Source organism: Neofelis nebulosa, chromosome 17 (genome assembly GCF_028018385.1).
Source record: "Neofelis nebulosa isolate mNeoNeb1 chromosome 17, mNeoNeb1.pri, whole genome shotgun sequence".
NCBI classification, from domain to species: Eukaryota; Metazoa; Chordata; class Mammalia; order Carnivora; family Felidae; genus Neofelis; species Neofelis nebulosa.
In genome coordinates, this window is record NC_080798.1 from 49,068,967 (window position 1) to 49,086,614 (window position 17,648).

The window sequence follows — 17,648 nt, forward strand, 5'->3', positions numbered from 1 at the left end:
TACCTGTAACCCAATATTCAAGTATAGGAAGCCAATAGAGCCCCTCTCACCCAGCTCATCTTGCTTCTCAGTCCCACCCATTTCCACAATACACAAGGACTCAGGCTGGGCTGGGAGAGCTTGCATGCTCAGAGGCTGCAAACAGTCCTAAGGAGAAAAGAGAAAAGAATAAAACAGGGGAAATGACCAATTTTGGGGAAAAAAAATCTAATTCTCAGAATGAAGAAACAACTTTCTTGTGGAGGGGAATCCTACAGTGAGCTTTAGATGGGTTAACACTAGTTAAACCAAATCTTAGAATAAGCTCTGGAGAGAACCATGCTTTCCTTTCTGTAAAAGTAGATAATGGTAAAGGTAAATAAGCAAAGGCAGCTCTTAAAAGTCATCTAAGGCCCTGGAGCCAAGTCCAAGTCCTTTTCAGCAGTCTTGGGTTTTTTTGTTTCTTTTTCACTACAAACAGGAGACAAGGCTTAAGGCAAAACAACACTTAGCAGTCTGCCATCAGGATCTTCACAAAGACTCCCCAGGTGTGCTGCTATGGTACTCAGAAGTGGCAGATGCTAGGGGCGCCTGGGTGGCGCAGTCGGTTAAGCGTCCGACTTCAGCCAGGTCGCGATCTCGCGGTCCGTGAGTTCGAGCCCCGCGTCAGGCTCTGGGCTGATGGCTCGGAGCCTGGAGCCTGTTTCCAATTCTGTGTCTCCCTCTCTCTCTGCCCCTCCCCCGTTCATGCTCTGTCTCTCTCTGTCCCAAAAATAAATAAAAAAAAAAAGTTGAAAAAAAAAAAAATTAAAAAAAAAAAAAAAAAGAAGTGGCAGATGCTGATTTCAGGGTCTAGCCCAGACGACTTCAGAGATGCCCATCAGGAGTGGGCCAGCAGCTCAGTTTCCAATGGGAAGATCCTTGAAGTCAAGGGTGACACTCACTGAGGGGTCCAGGGAGATGATTCTGACAGTATTGTCCACCAGCCCCACAGCAAGGAAGCGAGACCGCTGCTCTCCAGGAGGCACATTGGCCAGACTCATGCACACCACATCGGCTGACATCTCCTTCCGCTCTGTGTACTCATTCAGCTGTCCTGACTACAGAAGTAAGAAAAGAGAGGTCACAAACGACTCCCACTTGCCCCTAAACCCTGAGCCTGGGAAAGGACTGTTAAGTTCCTTTTTGCTTCCTCTCACCCTTCTTACTATAATCAATGACCAAGAATTTCTCTACATAAGGCCAGGAGCAAGCAAAACTACTGATGAGACAATCAAGAGACAACACAATGTTTTTGTCTTTAATAAATACAATATGTTACAAATTTTCTAAACCAACCTAGCTCTCAGGAAATAGAAATATAGAAAACTATTCATCTGTTCATGAGAACACTTTGGATAAAAGATAATTCAAATATGAATTCAAATTCAAATACTTAAAGAAATCTCAACCAGAGGTACAGTTAGACTATACAGGTTGACCACATCCAGAAACTTTGCTGAGAGCATGTAAGTATACCCAATATCCTTCCATACAGAAAAGCAAAAGAAAATTTCTGAAATGGCTTCAGATTGTAAAAATTAAAACCTTTAGCCAATATTTGTTGGAAAAGTAGAATGTGAAGGGCAAGAGAATAAAATATTTCATTGCTAAGATGGAACTTCATAACTCTAGTTAGATTTAAAACATGAGGGGCACCTGCATGGCTCAGTTGGTTAAGCATCCAACATTGGCTCAGGTCATGATCTCACGGTTCATGGGTTTGAGCCCCACATCAGGTTCTGTGCTGATAGCTCAGAGACTGAAGCCTGCTTCAGATTCTGCGTCTCCCTCTCTCTCTGCCCCAACCCTGTTCATGCCCTCTTTCTCAAAAATAAACATTAAAAAAAAAAAAAAAAAAAGAATTAAAACATGAACTTAGCCTCCCTATCCCATCCCCACTGGGCTGGATTTGCTTGTGAACACTTTCCCTCCTCAATTCTCTTTGTGAATACTGAACTACAACTCTCATCTTTACCTCTGGATCCTAACACTAAGTTCCACAATGAATGATAAAATAACATACAGGATCCATCTCAAAATAGACCAGCTCTCCTCCTGTCAGGGCAATCACCACTTGTCGCTGGTTCACAGCACATTTCACAATCGTTTTCTTCCCAGGGGTCTTCCACTCATTGACTCGCTTGTCTGCTCTTATATGCCGAATGCCATCAGGATACACCTACAGTCAGCAACAAGAAGAAGGAAACCGACTTTAGCAATGTGACTCTGTACTCAGCATGACCCTCACCCTTACCAGATGGGTCACTCCTGTCCGAACTGGCACCACTGCAATGAGGCACCAATCGGGTCAATGACAAAAAGAATCACTAGGTCCCAGACAGGTCAAATTAACCTAAGTTCATGTTTGCAATGTTCACTTCAAAAGAGTTCAAAGTGGGGCACCTGGGTGGCTCAGTCGGTTAAGCCTCCGACTTCAGCTCAGGTCACGATCTCACGATCTGTGAGTTCGAACCCCGCGTCGGGCTCTGTGCTGACCGCTCAGAGCCTGGAGCCTGTTTCGGATTGTGTCTCCCTCTCTCTCTGACCCTCCCCCATTCATGCTCTGTCTCTCTGTCTCAAAAATAAATAAACGTTAAAAAAAAAAAAATTAAAAAAAAAAAAAAAAAAGAGTTAAAAGCTCATTAATGTAAGCACAGCAGTCTACACCACAATGAAAGGATAAAGTAAGGTGAATAACTCTCTGGGAATCCTGACCTGTACCAAGGCATCATCTCCTAACAAGGAGCAGGATAAGGTTGGGGTTGTGCCCAGGAACCCAGAGTCAGTCACTTCTTCCACAGTCTCTCCGATGGATAGTACAAGTGTGGCATTCACGAAAGACACAATGATATAGGCATCAAACTCATCTGCAAAAAGGAAAGAGGAGTTGGTTAGCTAAGAACCCATTAGTTACAAAGCCAAATGAGATATACTAAGTTTTCTCTTCAGAAACCTTCCAAGGAACTTCTTCTATGTGTAGTCATCACACAGACTCATGTGGCAAACAGCACAAGATGATCCAAAGGATAATTGAAAATAGTAACACCCTAGAGATACACTTTGCTTCCTCAAAGGCCTGAATACATTGAGTACATACGCCCACCCCTAACACCTCTGAAAATCAATTTTTCTTGAGACATTTGCTGGAAAAATCCAAGAGGACAAAGCAGGGGAACCAGGCAAGAGGAAATTCTGAAAACTACAATATTTACATATACTGAACTTAGAGCTTATTTATTTGTGCTAGATGCCCATCACAATCCATTCTTAAAGATAATCGTTGTAACTAAGAAAGGTCCCCAGCCTCTTCCAAAAACCGATTCTGTGAGAACATAATACCTGATGAATAAAACAGATTACTTAAGCTTCAATGAGACTGTCACCCTCAGGTTTAAAACAGCGAATCCTAGGATATCCCAATTAAAATGAGATAAGAGCATTAACCAGGAAGCATTTTATTGTTTATACTGTCAGCCCTTGACCTTTCTACTCTCAATATTTAAAAATGCAACTATTGGGGAGCCTGGGTGGCTCAGTCAGTTAAGTGGCCGACTTCACCTCAGGTCATGATCGTGGTCCGTGAGTTTGAGCCCCGCGTCGGGCTCTGTGCTGACAGCTCAGAGCCTGGAGCCTGTTTCAGATTCTGTGTCTCCCTCTCTCTGACCCTCCCCCGTTCATGCTCTGTCTCTCTCGGTCTCAAAAATAAATAAATGTTAAAAAAAAAAAAAAAAAAAAAAAAAATTTTAAAATGCAACTATTCAGTGGTCAGGAACAACCCTATTAGGATTTGCTTTTCATTTAACGAAACACAGTTATGAATAAACACAAATGAGTTTCTCCAAGTCAGAGGCAGTTAAAGGCCACCTGTTTCCCATATATATATTCCATCCTACACATAAAACACCTCTGTGCATCTCCCACACCCAGTACAATGTTTGGCATAAAACTTTTCAAATGATGAATAGAGAAAGGTATGTTATTTTTTAAGGAAGGGTTAAGATTTTTCTATTTTACTTCCGAATTTTCTGTATCAATTCCCCTTTCTGTCTCCCCCTCATACAGAAATCAGGTCAACAGGGGACTGAATGACAAGTAGACAAGGTACTAAATTAGAGTGGCTACCTTACTCATAGAAGTAGCTATAGGACCCTGCGTGCCTGAGCCCTTGTCAGAGCTCAACACCCTAGGGCTGATCCATCCCACACATGACAAGGACACAGTATGGATTCTGATTGCTCCAAAGGTAGTTCAGGTGAACCAAGATTATTCACTTAGTTCGGCAGAATCAGTGTTCTTTACAGAAAAAGAGACCAACTAAAGATGTATCATTGGTGTAGCCTACAGCAGTATTCTGCCCTATGAGCAGGACGTAGTCAATTTGGTGGGCTGTGATCAGCATTTTTAAATAGAAATATATAGAAATAAACCTATTTTATGAAATTGCTTCACACATGAAATTACTCACACAGTAAGGGTGAGTAAGGTTTTCCAAACTTTTCCTTAATAATACATGTGTATACTGAGTGGCTGAAAGGCAAGGATCAAAGATCATTCCCAACGGGTATAATCTAACGGCTACACCAGGAATCCAGAATAAGGTTCAAGTTCTAAATCATAAGGAGTAACAACAGACAAGTAGATATGCTGGTTTTAGATTATCTTTGTTACAACTGTCAAGATGTTATCAAATGCTTTGGGGACACCTTATAAAATGACTTTGTAAGACCAGGACCATGTAAATAAGGACATGGTTGCCCCTGAAATGGATGTCTTAACAGTTTACAACAAAACCAAAATCGATCTCCACACAACGCCAAACATGGAAGCTTTACTCCAGCTGTTCTTGAACTGGAAGTTTCTATTGTGTAAAAATAACAAGAATTACTTAATTTTAATATTACATGAATACTATGTCTTTTCCCACACTCTCATTACTGAAACCTTGTATCTTAAAAACTATGCCAGAACAAATTAAAGCCAAACATCAAAGGTCTGTTAACTGGCCAGGATTTCTGGTCTCTTCCTTCAATCAAGGGGAAAGGGAGGAACTTCAGCAAAGAGAACAGGCAAATTTTGACTTACATGCAAGAGAATGAAGGGAGAGAGGAAGGAAAGCTGCCTGGGACTTTATCTTCCCTTTGACCCAAGGCCCCATACTGTTCAGACACAAAAATAGAGAGATGCTCAGGGTATTTACATACATTTGCTGAGCAATTCAACAAGCAGTAGAGCTTTACATTACAGATTTCCTCAAAATATCCATTACCCTAGGAATACTAGGCACACTGTAACTTCTACCCTTTCCATTCTATATCCAGGAGGACCTATAGCCGGCTAATTGCTCATGTCCTAAGGAAGTTACAGGTTAAAAGTTGGAGTTCAGGGGGCACCTGGGTGGCTTAGTTGGTTAAGTAATCAATTCTTGAGTTTGGTTCAGGTCATGACCTCACGGTTTGTGAGATCGAGTCCTGCACTGAGCTCTGCACTGATGGCGTGGAGACTGCTTGGGATTCTCTCTCTCCCTTTCTCTCTGCTCCTCCCTAGCTCACATGTACAGGCGCGCACACTCTCTCTCTCCCTCTCAAAAACAAACATTTAAAAAAAATTTGGAGTTCAAAACAAAATCAAGGGAAATGACCAGATACATCCATGTTGCCTTTTTCCAGAAGTTACAAGTTTCACATAAAAGAACATCAATGCCATCATATTAGGGTATGAGAATGCATCTTTGTCTCACTTAAAGAGGACTTTTATCTGAGCACTGCTGAAGCAGCCCACGGGGAAGGAAAGCATTCTTCTTTCCTCTGTGTTGGCATCTGAAGCTCAAAACACAGCTCACTCCAAAACTGAGGGACCACAGACGCTGAGTGACCAAAGATGGTTTAAGCTTCCAGTGTCTCATTCTCACTTTACACTCTATTTGGTGCCTGTCTTGCCTCAGCAGTCCTGATTATACTAAAAAAAACACAACAAAACAAAACAAAAATAGGTGGCTTTCTCCAGGGCTTGAGTCAGTACACCCGGAACATATGAATCACCAAAGGAGAGTACAGAGTTAAGGTTTTCTAGCTACAGGTTCTTTCAGCTTTAGTGAAAGACATATCAGTCGTACTTTCTACTTAGGGAAAAAATAAGGGAAGCCGATTCCTGCCTCCAACCATTTAATATACAGGCAGATGGGTATGCCATCACTACAATGCACATGAACAGCCAATTTCAAAGTTACCCTCTGAGATGCCATCAGGGCGGTCTTAATATTTTGTACAAATCCCTCTCCCTGGGTAAACTAGAAGACCCCATGGTAGACCCTAGCAGTATGTACACACCTGTGGTGATCAGCACCTTCACCAGCCACCTGTGGAAGAGAAAAAAAGGCTTGGTATTGGTAGTGTGCATCACCAAGTACCAGCCAAGGTTAGTAGTTGCCTGAACACTACAGCATGTGTGGACATGTGGGATAGTCACACAACAGTAACTTGGAGTATCTGGAAAGAGAATGAACAGAGAGAACCTGACCTGTTTTTGTGAGTGATCACCCAAATTATAGTTTCTAAGAGTGAAATTTATCAGGATGTAGTCAATTCCTAAAACTTGATAAGAAAAATATTCAGCTACAAGTTCCATCATGCAACATACTGCTTATCACTAACTCATCAAGCATTGTCCAAAAAAGTCTTTTCTGATTCTCCAACATATGCCAATTCCCTCTCCTCTAACCTGTCCTGGCAACATGCTTGTGTGCCTTTCATTACATCAGAACACATAGTAGTTTTGTGTACTTGTCTTCTTGTGTTAGATGGCAAGGGCTCTGAGAGTAGAGTTCCAATCCTTTCTTAATTACTAAGTACAAGGTGGACACTTGAAAGACTGCACGATGAGAGTATAAAACTTAACCTAAAGACCAGCAAGACCGACAGACTCCAACTTCAGCGTTAGTCAAAGGAACACTGGACTGGAAGCTCAGAGACCATGCTGTCAGACTATTACCTCAACGCACTATCTTGAAAGAGTCAACTCCTAATTTTTCTGCCTTCATCATAAAAATGAGGGGTAACTTTCCTGTAAATCTAAAACTACTTTAAAGTAAAGTTCAAGTACTAGAAAACAAAACAAGAAAGAGGAATACTAAGTTTTATCTCAAAGGCTTAAAAAATTCAGAGTGTAGGCAATGTTTTCATCAGGAGTTGTAATACCAACCAGCCACCAAGCTAAAGGTGAACATCAATTTGACTAGTTTCTTTATGAAGAAATTATACAAAATGGGAAAATCAAAATCAGTCATCTACTAATTATCTTCTAGCAAAAATAAACCTACTAATTTCCTATTTAGTTTTTCTATCTACTCAACTCAGACTTGGTTCAAACACCCACATGAAAACAAAATCCACCATAATGTGTATTCTACGAATAACATGAGGATTCCCTCCTACACATTTCCCAACTCCCATAAAATCAAACATCGGAACATCAAAATATCAGGACATCAAAATATCAGGAAGATTTCCAGCTGTTTTCTTGAAAAAGCTTTCTATGCTGGCCAGGGTGATCTCACCAGGCCCACATTCCTGAGGGAACAAGAGGAAGATGAAGTCTAAGAATAGAAATGACCTACACCCACAGAGAATCCAAGGGAAAATGAGAATTTTCATTCCTCAAATTCAACTGATTCAAGAATATCCTGCTGTCACACTGTTATGCATTTTTACCTAAATTTCAAAATTTTAGGATGAGGTGACCATTTTTATCCAAGAACTCAGACTCCTCTTTCCTCCATCCACTCTTTTCCACCCATTCAAAAATTATGATTCCATTCAATCTCAATCTTCAGTTCCCTTAAGCACAATTCCACCCATTGAGCAGGACTAATTGATTAATAAGCTTAACTAAATCTATTAATACCTAGGACAACACCTTCAACTTCACCATGGTTTCAGCACAACAGGAGAAAACTGCTGAAGAAAACTGAAGAAGCAAAAAACTTTCCCTCACACCACACCTCTTACAGATGCAACAGGATGAATATGGTCAAAGAAAAACACGTATGACAGCTCTACAATACAGGAGTGTAGATGTATTAACAGCCACCCTAATGCACCCCTTACTCATGCATACAAAAAGGTGCAGGCATCCTGATTGAGAGAGCCTGAAAAACATGGTGTCAGGCGAGAAAAAGTTTCTAGTATATTGTTAAATGAAGCAATATAAAAACATTACGAATGCAACCTCCTAAGCCTTCTACTGTCGATGTTACCCAGACCCACATTTTGACTGTTGGGAAAGGGCTACTTACCTTCAATGTGCCGACGCACTGTCCAGACAGCATTGGGGTTACCGGGTAACTCAGAGACAGCCATTTCTGACACCTGACAGGGGAGGATACAAACCACAGATCCAATGAGCATAGAAATTAGCTCCTTGCTTACAACTACACTTGATAACAGGATTCTGATACAGCAGTGCTCATCCAGCATGCTGGATTAAAAGAATGGAACTGGAGCACCTGACAGGCTCAGCTGGTAGGGCATGTGACTCCTGATCTCAGGGTTTTAAGTTCGAGTTCCATGTTGAGTGTAGAGATTACTTACTAATGAAAAAAAAAAAAAAAATCTTTAAAAGAATGGAAATATCAGGGGCGCCTGGGTAGCTCAGTCGGTTGAGCACCTGACTTCGGCTCAGGTCATGATCTCACGGTTGGTGAGTTCAAGGCCCGTGTTGGGCTCTGTGCTGAAAGCTCAGAGCCTGGAGCCTACTTTGGATTCTTTGTCTCCCTCTCTCTCTCTGCCCCTGCCCCGCTCATGTTCTCTCAAAAATAAATAAACATTAACCAAAAAAAAAAAAAAAGAAAGAATGGAAATATTCTGTCAAAAAAAAGAGTTAAGAGCCAAAAAGGCTTGGAAATATTGGAGATCCCCATAACAAACTTTAGCAAAATGGGATGGAATGTTCAGGAGGATAGTTGCTGCAGCAAAAACCATACATTTCCTTTGGGTATGCCATGGCTGCATCCTCCTCAAAAAGAGAGCACGTGGAATGAAACAGCCATCTAAGCCCATTTCTCTTCCTAACCCCCTTAAGGCCAAATCACATCTCTCTTCAAGGACCAATTCAAATGGCACATCCTTTAGGAAAAATCTTCCCCTTATCCTCTTGCCTGGCAGTCCACACTCCCTCCTATAAGCTCTCATAGAAATCCCAATCACCACCTCACAGGGGATCCCATGTGATTTCCTAAATCCTAAAAAGTAATTTCAGGAATTATTCTGTCCTTCCTATTAGATTTTTTACGTTCCATAAGAATAGACTCAAGGTGCACTTGGGTGGCTCAGTCGGTTGAGCGTCTGACTTCAGCTCAGGTCATGATCTCACAGTCCGTGGGTTCGAGCCCCGCACCAGGCTCTGTGCTGACAGCTCAGAGCCTGGAGCCTGCTTCAGATTCTGTGTCTCCCTCTCTCTCTGCCCCTCCCCTGCTCACACTTTGTCTCTGTCTCAAAAATCAATAAAAACGTTTTTTTAAAAAATGTAAAGATTAGACTCAAGAAGCCTCTGAATATCCTATAAGTTCTCAAACATGAGAGGAAATGAAATACCTGAGATGAAATGATCTAGAGGAGAAAACTAGGTGTATGTTATTATACCTGAACTCTCTGCACTATATCTAATTTTTCTGTAAATATAAAACCATTCCAAAATAAAAATGTTATTTTTAAAACCACCGAGAAACAATTAGACAGCTTAATATATTATACCGTGTAAACCACATTTTATAAAAAGAACTCACATATATCCATTAAAGGCATTCCTTTTTTTTTTACTTTACTGATAAAATAATAGGATACCTAATCACGGAACAGGAGAACTGTGGAAAACTTCATCACCAATAAAACTTAAGTGTTAGATGTGTGATACTCTATACCAAGTGTAATAGTGACAATGACCCTGCTCAAACGAAACCACAATAAAGCTAAACAACAAAGTTCAACAAATAGGTATACAAGGGGGGCACCTGGGTGGCTCAGTTGGTTAATAGCTTCGGCTCAAGTCATGCTCTCATGGTTTATGAATTCGAGTCCCATGTCAGGCTCTGTGATGACAGCGGAGAGCCTGAAGCCTGCTTCAGATTCTGTGTCTCCCTCTCTCTGCCCCTCCCCCGCTTATACTCGGTCTTTCAAAAATAAACATTAAAAAATTTTTAAAAAATAGATATACAGGAACAAAGCAATGTTCAACAATTTCAAAATATTTTTCTGTATAATCAAGATCTTTTATAGAATTGGAAAAAAATTGGGAGGGGGCAGGGTTGCCTGAGTGGCTCAGTCGGTTGAGGATCTGACTTTAGCTCAGGTTGTGATCTCATGGTCCATGAGTTCAGGCCCCACATCAGGCTCTGTGCTGGCAGCTCAGAGCCTGGAGCCTGCTTCAGATCCTGTGTCTCCCTCTCTCTCTGCCCCTCCACCAGTCGTGCTCTTTCTCAAAAACTAAATGAAAAAAATTTTTAAAAATTTAAAAAATTGGGAGGGGGCAGAAGACTCAAAAACAATGATTCTTAATTGGGTCCTTTATCTCTTCTACTGTAGACAACACTTTCTGATAATGCACATACACACTTTTGGTGGAGAATGCTAGCTTTCACCAAATGCTAAATGGGATCCAACAAGCAATAACTAAAAACTATTAGTCTAAATTAGATTTGAGTCATTAAAAATTTGGTGGCCTGATATTTTTGGCACAGCCAAAAAAATCTTCAAATTTCTGAAAGAGAAATATATTCTTTTTAAAGTTTATTTATTTTGAGAGCGAGAGCACGTGCACACAAGTGGAGGGAGAGGCAGAAAGGGAGGAGAAAAAATCCCAAGCAGGCTCTGCGCTGTCGGCACAGCCCAATCCCACAAACCACGAGACCATGACCTGAGCCAAAACCAAGAGTCAGACACTTAATCCACCCAGGCACCCCCTGAAACACATTAACAGTGGTAATAGGTAACATACTTGTTACTGTACGCCAGAGCTTGAGCTAAGTGCTTCTTTATATGCATTACCTCACTTAACTCACACAACAATCTTTAAAGCAGGTACTTAACTTCATTTTACAGAAGAGGAAACAAAAGCTTAGTAATAGCTATTAAGTGATAGAGCCAGAATTCAAAACCAAGGTCATCTTAGCTGCGTTCCAATAAAAATTTACAAAATCAGGCAGTGGGCCATTGAGAGCTTATAGCATGCCAACCCTCAACTATGAAGCAAACTGTCATAGGAAGCTTTGTTTTGCTCCTAACAAAACCAAGTTCAAGGAACTTGCTAAAAAGCATGAACCCTAGAATCGTAGGAAGATGTAGCATTTGAAAAGATAATTTTGGGGGCACCTGGGTGGCTCAGTTGGTTAAGCATCTGACTTCAGCTCAGGTCATGATCTCACAGTTTGTGGGTTTAAGCTCACGCCAGACTCTGTGCTGTCAGCCCAGAGCCTGGAACCTACTTCCGTGTCTCCCTCTCTCTTTGCTCCTCCCCCACATATGTGCATGCAGGCTCTCTCTCTTAAAAATACACAAACATTAAAAAAAAATTAAAAAAAAAGTTCTGAGTGTCTATATCACCTAAAAGATGCAACAATAAAGGATTTATTACATAAATTCTGATCCAACCACTATAGTGGAATATTACAGAAACACTAAAAATAATACAACCTAAGAACACACAATAAACTTGGTAAGATACAAAAACATATACATTGACGTAAAAAGATATAATTATCTAAAAACAATGAACACAGACCAAGACTAGAAAAAAAATGGAATAAAATGTTCCATGCAGATATCCTCTGTTACGACTTGTGAGCCTGGAACCAGTAAAGATTATTTTCCCCCTTTGATCCTCACTTGCCAATTTTTTAAAATGTGCCTATTGTGCTAACATGTCAAAGAACAGGAAATTTAAACTCTAACTTTTATGGAAATAGGAAAGAAAACATTTTTTCTTTCATAGAAACATTAAATATACCATTGATCTCATTAGAATAAAGTTATAAGCTGCTTTTCCAATGCTTTTCTCCAAACCCTGCAGATGATCTAAAAATACCCATCTTACCTCAAGTCCATGCCGTAGGACTCTCAGAGATGATCGGGGTCCCCTACCGCAGGCCACATACAGCTGTGGTGTGTCTTCATTGGCCAGATCAGCTATCTGCACAGTGAAAAAGACAAAAAATGTCTACTTTTACCAAGTTTTCACACCGAATTTGATTATTCTCAGGGGACAAAATACTTTTTAATTTACTAAACTTACATATTGGCTATAAGCCCTGGGGGAATCAAGGGAAAAAGCCCCCACGTTCCAAAAAACAAACCAGTTTGCAGCAGCAACTTTAACTAAGAAAAAAAGGCTTGTACCAATTCTTAAATTTGCAGAGCATTCCTTACTTAGTGAAATGAGTGTTACATAACCTCCAAATGAAATTTACCATTTCCTTTCAGCTAAAAATATAAACTATAATATTATCAGGATCTGTGACTGTCACCAACAAAAATCATACTTATTCATAATGTTAAAATTTATATTCCTCCAATTATCCCACTCATCACTACTTCAAAATTACATCTACTGGGGCGCCTGGGTGGCTCAGTCGGTTAAGCTTCCGACTTCGGCTCAAGTCGCGATCTCGCGGTATGTGAGTTCTAGCCCTGCGTCGGGCTCTGTGCTGACTGCTCGGAGCCTTTAGCCTGTTTCAGATTCTGTGTCTCCCTCTCTCTCTGACCCTCCCCCGTTCATGCTCTCTGTCTCAAAAATAAATTTAAAAAAATTAAAAAAAAATTACATCTACTAAATCTGTTAGACTATATATTATCAAAGTTACTCTATCTACAGATGCTCCTATGATGTAGCTGACCAACTACGGGGTAACTGCATCTGACTGCTCAGCCACCAGATGGGGAAGCCATGTGTTGGTATCCCAGATATCCAGCTGCTTTCCAGTACATTTGTTGGTCAATACACAAAGAGGTCAATCATTTGTACTGTAGTTTTGTCAAAATGGCCAGTTCAAATGAAAATTCTTGTCTAGAAGGCAGTACAGCTTTACTGTAATATGGACAAAGATATGTTGAGCGCATACAGCCTTCACACTGATCTCTCGCTGAAATAAATTAACTTACCTATTTCAAATGCACCATCTTGTTATTTAAAGCCTTGACAAGGAAGCACATATATTACTTCTTCACAACTTAATATTTTGCTCTATTGGCTATCTTACGTTTATTACTATATGCATTTAAAAACAGTACTCAGAGAAGAGATCCATTTGCCTCACCAGACTAGTAAGGATATACATGGCACAAAATACTCATAGCTCTGCTGTAGATACCTGAACTTTCTATAAATTTTATCTTATCTACAAACTACATTATTATTTCCTCAAATTCCAATGAAACGGGGAAAAAAATCACTCATAATATAATTAGGATTTCATTTATTATCTATTGCCTCAGGGCTAACCCTTTCTCAAAAAGAAAGAACAAAAGCAGTTAATTTCAGAATAGTTAATTTTACCAGGAATAGTGACTGAACAGACTTGTTTCTCCAGCATACAACGAGCAAACCTCTATTAGAAGTGTGATCAACCTGACAAGGTAGGGTGGCGCCTAATGTTCACTCAAACCCCAGCAATCCAGGACACAAATGCGTAACAAAATTCCTGCTACAACAGCGCACCATCAGCAGGGGACAGAGTCCCCATCCTAGGCCACCTTGGGTTCCTCCTTTGAGTATGTATTTTAAGAAGTTCTGTTACTGACTGATCCCAATGTCTCTAGAGATTTTTAAGAAGAAATTAAGTGTTAAAATAAGAGACAGGGGTGCCTGGGTGGCTCAGTCAGTTAAGTGTCCCAACTCTTGGTTCCGGCTCAGGTCATGATCTTGTGGTTCATGGGATTGAGCCCCGCCATCAGGCTCTGCACTGGCAGTGTAGAGCCTGCTTACGATTCTCTCTCTTTCCCTCTCTCTCTCTGCCCCTCCCCTGCTCAGGCTCTCTCTCTCAAAATAAATAAATAAACTTACAAAAAAAAAAAAAAATAAGATAGAGTTATTCATAAACTATTAAGTGACAAAAAGTCAATTTCAGAACACTGAAGTATATAAGCCTATTAGGATTAAAAAAACATAACCCAAACAAATACATGCACATGCACTGATAGGGGAAAATGCCTGGAAGCCCTGGAAGCAATCCTGAGAAGTTGTTACCAGCAGCATCCTCAGTGGATAGAAAGTTGAAAATAAGATTAGGGGTAGGAAGGGATACAGGAGTACTGATGCATAGGGGCACTTGTACCCCAGTGTTTATAGCAGCACTCTCAACAATAGCCAAATTATGGAAAAGAGCCTAAATGTCCATCAACTGATGAACGGATAAAGAAATTGTGGTTTAGGGGCGCCTGGGTGGCGCAGTCGGTTAAGCGTCCGACTTCAGCCAGGTCACGATCTCGCAGTCCGTGAGTTCGAGCCCCGCGTCAGGCTCTGGGCTGATGGCTCGGAGCCTGGAGCCTGTTTCCGATTCTGTGTCTCCCTCTCTCTCTGCCCCTCCCCCGTTCATGCTCTGTCTCTCTCTGTCCCAAAAATAAATAAAAAACGTTGAAAAAAAAAAAAAAAATTAAAAAAAAAAAAAAAAAAAGAAATTGTGGTTTATATACACAATGGAATACTACGTGGCAATGAGAAAGAATGAAATATGGCCTTTTGTAGCAACGTGGATGGAACTGGAGAGTGTGATGCTAAGTGAAATAAGCCATACAGAGAAAGACAGATACCATATGTTTTCACTCTTATGTGGACCCTGAGAAACTTAACAGAAACCCATGGGAGAGGGGAAGGGAAAAAAAAAAAAAAAAAAAAAAGAGGTTAGAGTGGGAGAGAGCCAAAGCATAGGAGACTGTTAAAAACTGAGAACAAACTGAGGGTTGATGGGGGGTGGCAGGGAGGGGAGGGTGGGGGATGGGTATTGAGGAGGGCACCTTTTGGGATGAGCACTGGGTGTTGTATGGAAACCAATTTGACAATAAATTTCATATATTGGAAAAAATAAATAAATAAATAAAATTATTTACTCCGGGGGGGGGGGAAGATTAGGGGTAGGAATTTTACCATTCACCTTTTGTATAGCTTGAATTTTTATATTGAACATGAGTTATATATTTAAAATTAAAACCCTAAGGATTTATGTAATGGATTTTAGTTCCCCAATATCCACCTTTAAATGCTTCAACCTTACACTCTTGTGATTTCTCAGACATGTTGCCGTGCCTCACTCTTAGACCAGGTCTTAATTTAACTGGAGTTAAAACTTTAAACTCATTTAGGGGTGCCTGCGGTGGCTCAGTCGGTTAAGCATCTAACTCTTGGTTTCTGTTCAGGTCATGATTCTGGTTCATAGTTCTGAGTTCCTTCCAGCCATGCGTCAAGCTCCACACTGATGGTGCAGAGCTTACTTAGGATTGTCTCCGTCTCTGCCCCTTCCCCACTTGTGCTCTCTCTCAAAATAAATAAAAAACTTGGGGCGCCTGGGTGGCGCAGTCGGTTAAGCGTCCGACTTCAGCCAGGTCACGATCTCGCGGTCCGTGAGTTCGAGCCCCGCGTCAGGCTCTGGGCTGATGGCTCAGAGCCTGGAGCCTGTTTCCGATTCTGTGTCTCCCTCTCTCTCTGCCCCTCCCCCGTTCATGCTCTGTCTCTCTCTGTCCCAAAAATAAATAAAAAACACTGAAAAAAAAAAATAAATAAATAAATAAATAAATAAATAAATAAAAAACTTAAAAAAAAAAAAAAAAACCTTGGGGCGCCTGGGTGGCTAAGTTGGTTAAGCATCTAACTTCGGCTCAGGTCATGATCTCATGGTCCATGAGTTCGAGCCCCACGCCAGGTTCTGTGCTGACAGCACAGAGCCTGGAGCCTGTTTCAGATTCTGTGTCTCCCTCTCTCTCTGACCCTCCCCCATTCATGCTCTGTCTCTCTGTCTTTCAAAAATAAATAAATCTTAAAAATAAAATTTAAAAAAAAATAAAACCTTAAACTCATTCATATTCAGAAACATCTGGCTGGCACTGCTCATTGTGGAAGAGACTGGAAAGACCCACACCTGGCAAAACAAAATGGGAGAGAGGCTGTCCAACTCATCGACCAGCACAAGGTTTTTAAGTGGTCTTGGCTGGAAGAAGAACGTGTCTCCTTCTTCCAGAGGCATGGCAGATGAAAACTCAGGCTCTTCATCATCATCTCCAAGATGTGCAATTTGATATAAGTAACTAGGGTGAAGAAAAGAAGACTTTAGTTAAACACTTTCTAAAGATAGTGTTTGCCATAAATATAATCCTCACAAAGCACTTTACAATTACCTATCAAAATTCTAACATGCATATCGAGTCAACATCTGTTTGAGTGGGGTCTTCTTTCTTAGAAGAGAATGGGATAGGGGCACCTAGGTGACTCAGGTTGTGATCTCCCTGTTCTTGAGTCTAAGCCCCACGTCAGAGTCTATGCTGACAGCTCAGAGCCTGGAGCCTGCTTCAGAGACTCTGTCTCCCTCTCTCTCTGCCCCTCCCCAGCTCGCGTTCCATCTCTCTCGAAAATAATCATTAAAAAAAAAAAAAAATTAAAGGGTGTCTGGGTGGCTCAGTCAGTTAAGCATCTGACTCTTGGTTTCATCTCAGGTCATGATTTCACAGTTCATAAGTTCAAGCCCCGTATTAGGCTCGTGCTGACAGCATGGAACCTGCTTGGGATTCTCTCTCTCTTTCTCTCTGCCCTTCCCCTGCTCACTCTTTCTCTCTTTCTCAAAATAAATAAATAAATAAAATTTTTAAAAACTAAAAAAAAAAAAAAAGACTAGAACGGTATAAAGAAATAAAGACTGCTGAATTCAGGAAGTGCCTCGCTGGCTCAGATGGTAGAGCATGCAACTTTTAATCTTAAAGCTGTGAGTTCAAGCCCCATGTTGGGTGTAAACTTACTTAAAAAAAATATACCATCATATGCTGAGTGTGCACTTAGCTTTTGGGAAGAAACTCAATTTAAAAAAGAAACTAAATTATTGGTCATGTTTAATATACCAGGGCCTTCAATACAGAGCACTTTAAACAATATCAAGGGAGGGGCGCCTGGGTGGCTCAGTCGATTAAGCGTCCGACTTCAGCTCAGGACCTCGCGGTTTGTGAGTTCGAGCCCCACGTCGGGATCTGTGCTGACAGCTCAAGAGCCTGGAGCCCACTTCGAATTCTGTGTCTCCCTCTCTCTATCTGCCCCTCCCCTGCTCATGCTGTCTCTCTCTCTCTCTCTCTCTCTCTCTCTCTCTCTCTCTCAAAAATAAACAAATGTCAAAAAAAAAAAAGTATCAAGTGTAGCTTTTTAGAAGATAAAATGACTAAATCAGCATCTGAAATATATAAGGTACTCAAGAAATGTTCAAATAAACCTCACCATTTAAACACTTTTGGTAAACACATCAGATTCTAAATTTAAAAAAAACCAAACAGGGTTATTATCCTTGAACAATCTACAAAAGCACTGAGAATATAAGATAAACATATAAAAGTTAATATAAATTCCTTCCTCAAGCAAGATGTGTATACACAGATAATGAAAGCCACTTGTCA

General features: G+C 40.8%; 1 protein-coding gene across 2 annotated transcripts in view; it reads right to left on the reverse strand.

Moving 5' to 3' along the window:
* The window catches only part of SF3B3 (splicing factor 3b subunit 3), a 47,737-nt gene that overhangs the window by 12,519 nt on the left and 17,570 nt on the right, over positions 1–17,648 (reverse strand). For both annotated transcript variants that reach the window (XM_058708532.1, XM_058708533.1), the window contains exons 9-15: positions 16,136–16,301; positions 12,103–12,198; positions 8,312–8,384; positions 2,737–2,888; positions 2,045–2,200; positions 924–1,079; positions 4–147 (exon numbers count right to left, since the gene is read on the reverse strand). In XM_058708532.1, coding sequence (XP_058564515.1) covers positions 4–147; positions 924–1,079; positions 2,045–2,200; positions 2,737–2,888; positions 8,312–8,384; positions 12,103–12,198; positions 16,136–16,301 — 943 coding nt within the window. The remainder of the gene's footprint in view (positions 1–3; positions 148–923; positions 1,080–2,044; positions 2,201–2,736; positions 2,889–8,311; positions 8,385–12,102; positions 12,199–16,135; positions 16,302–17,648) is intronic.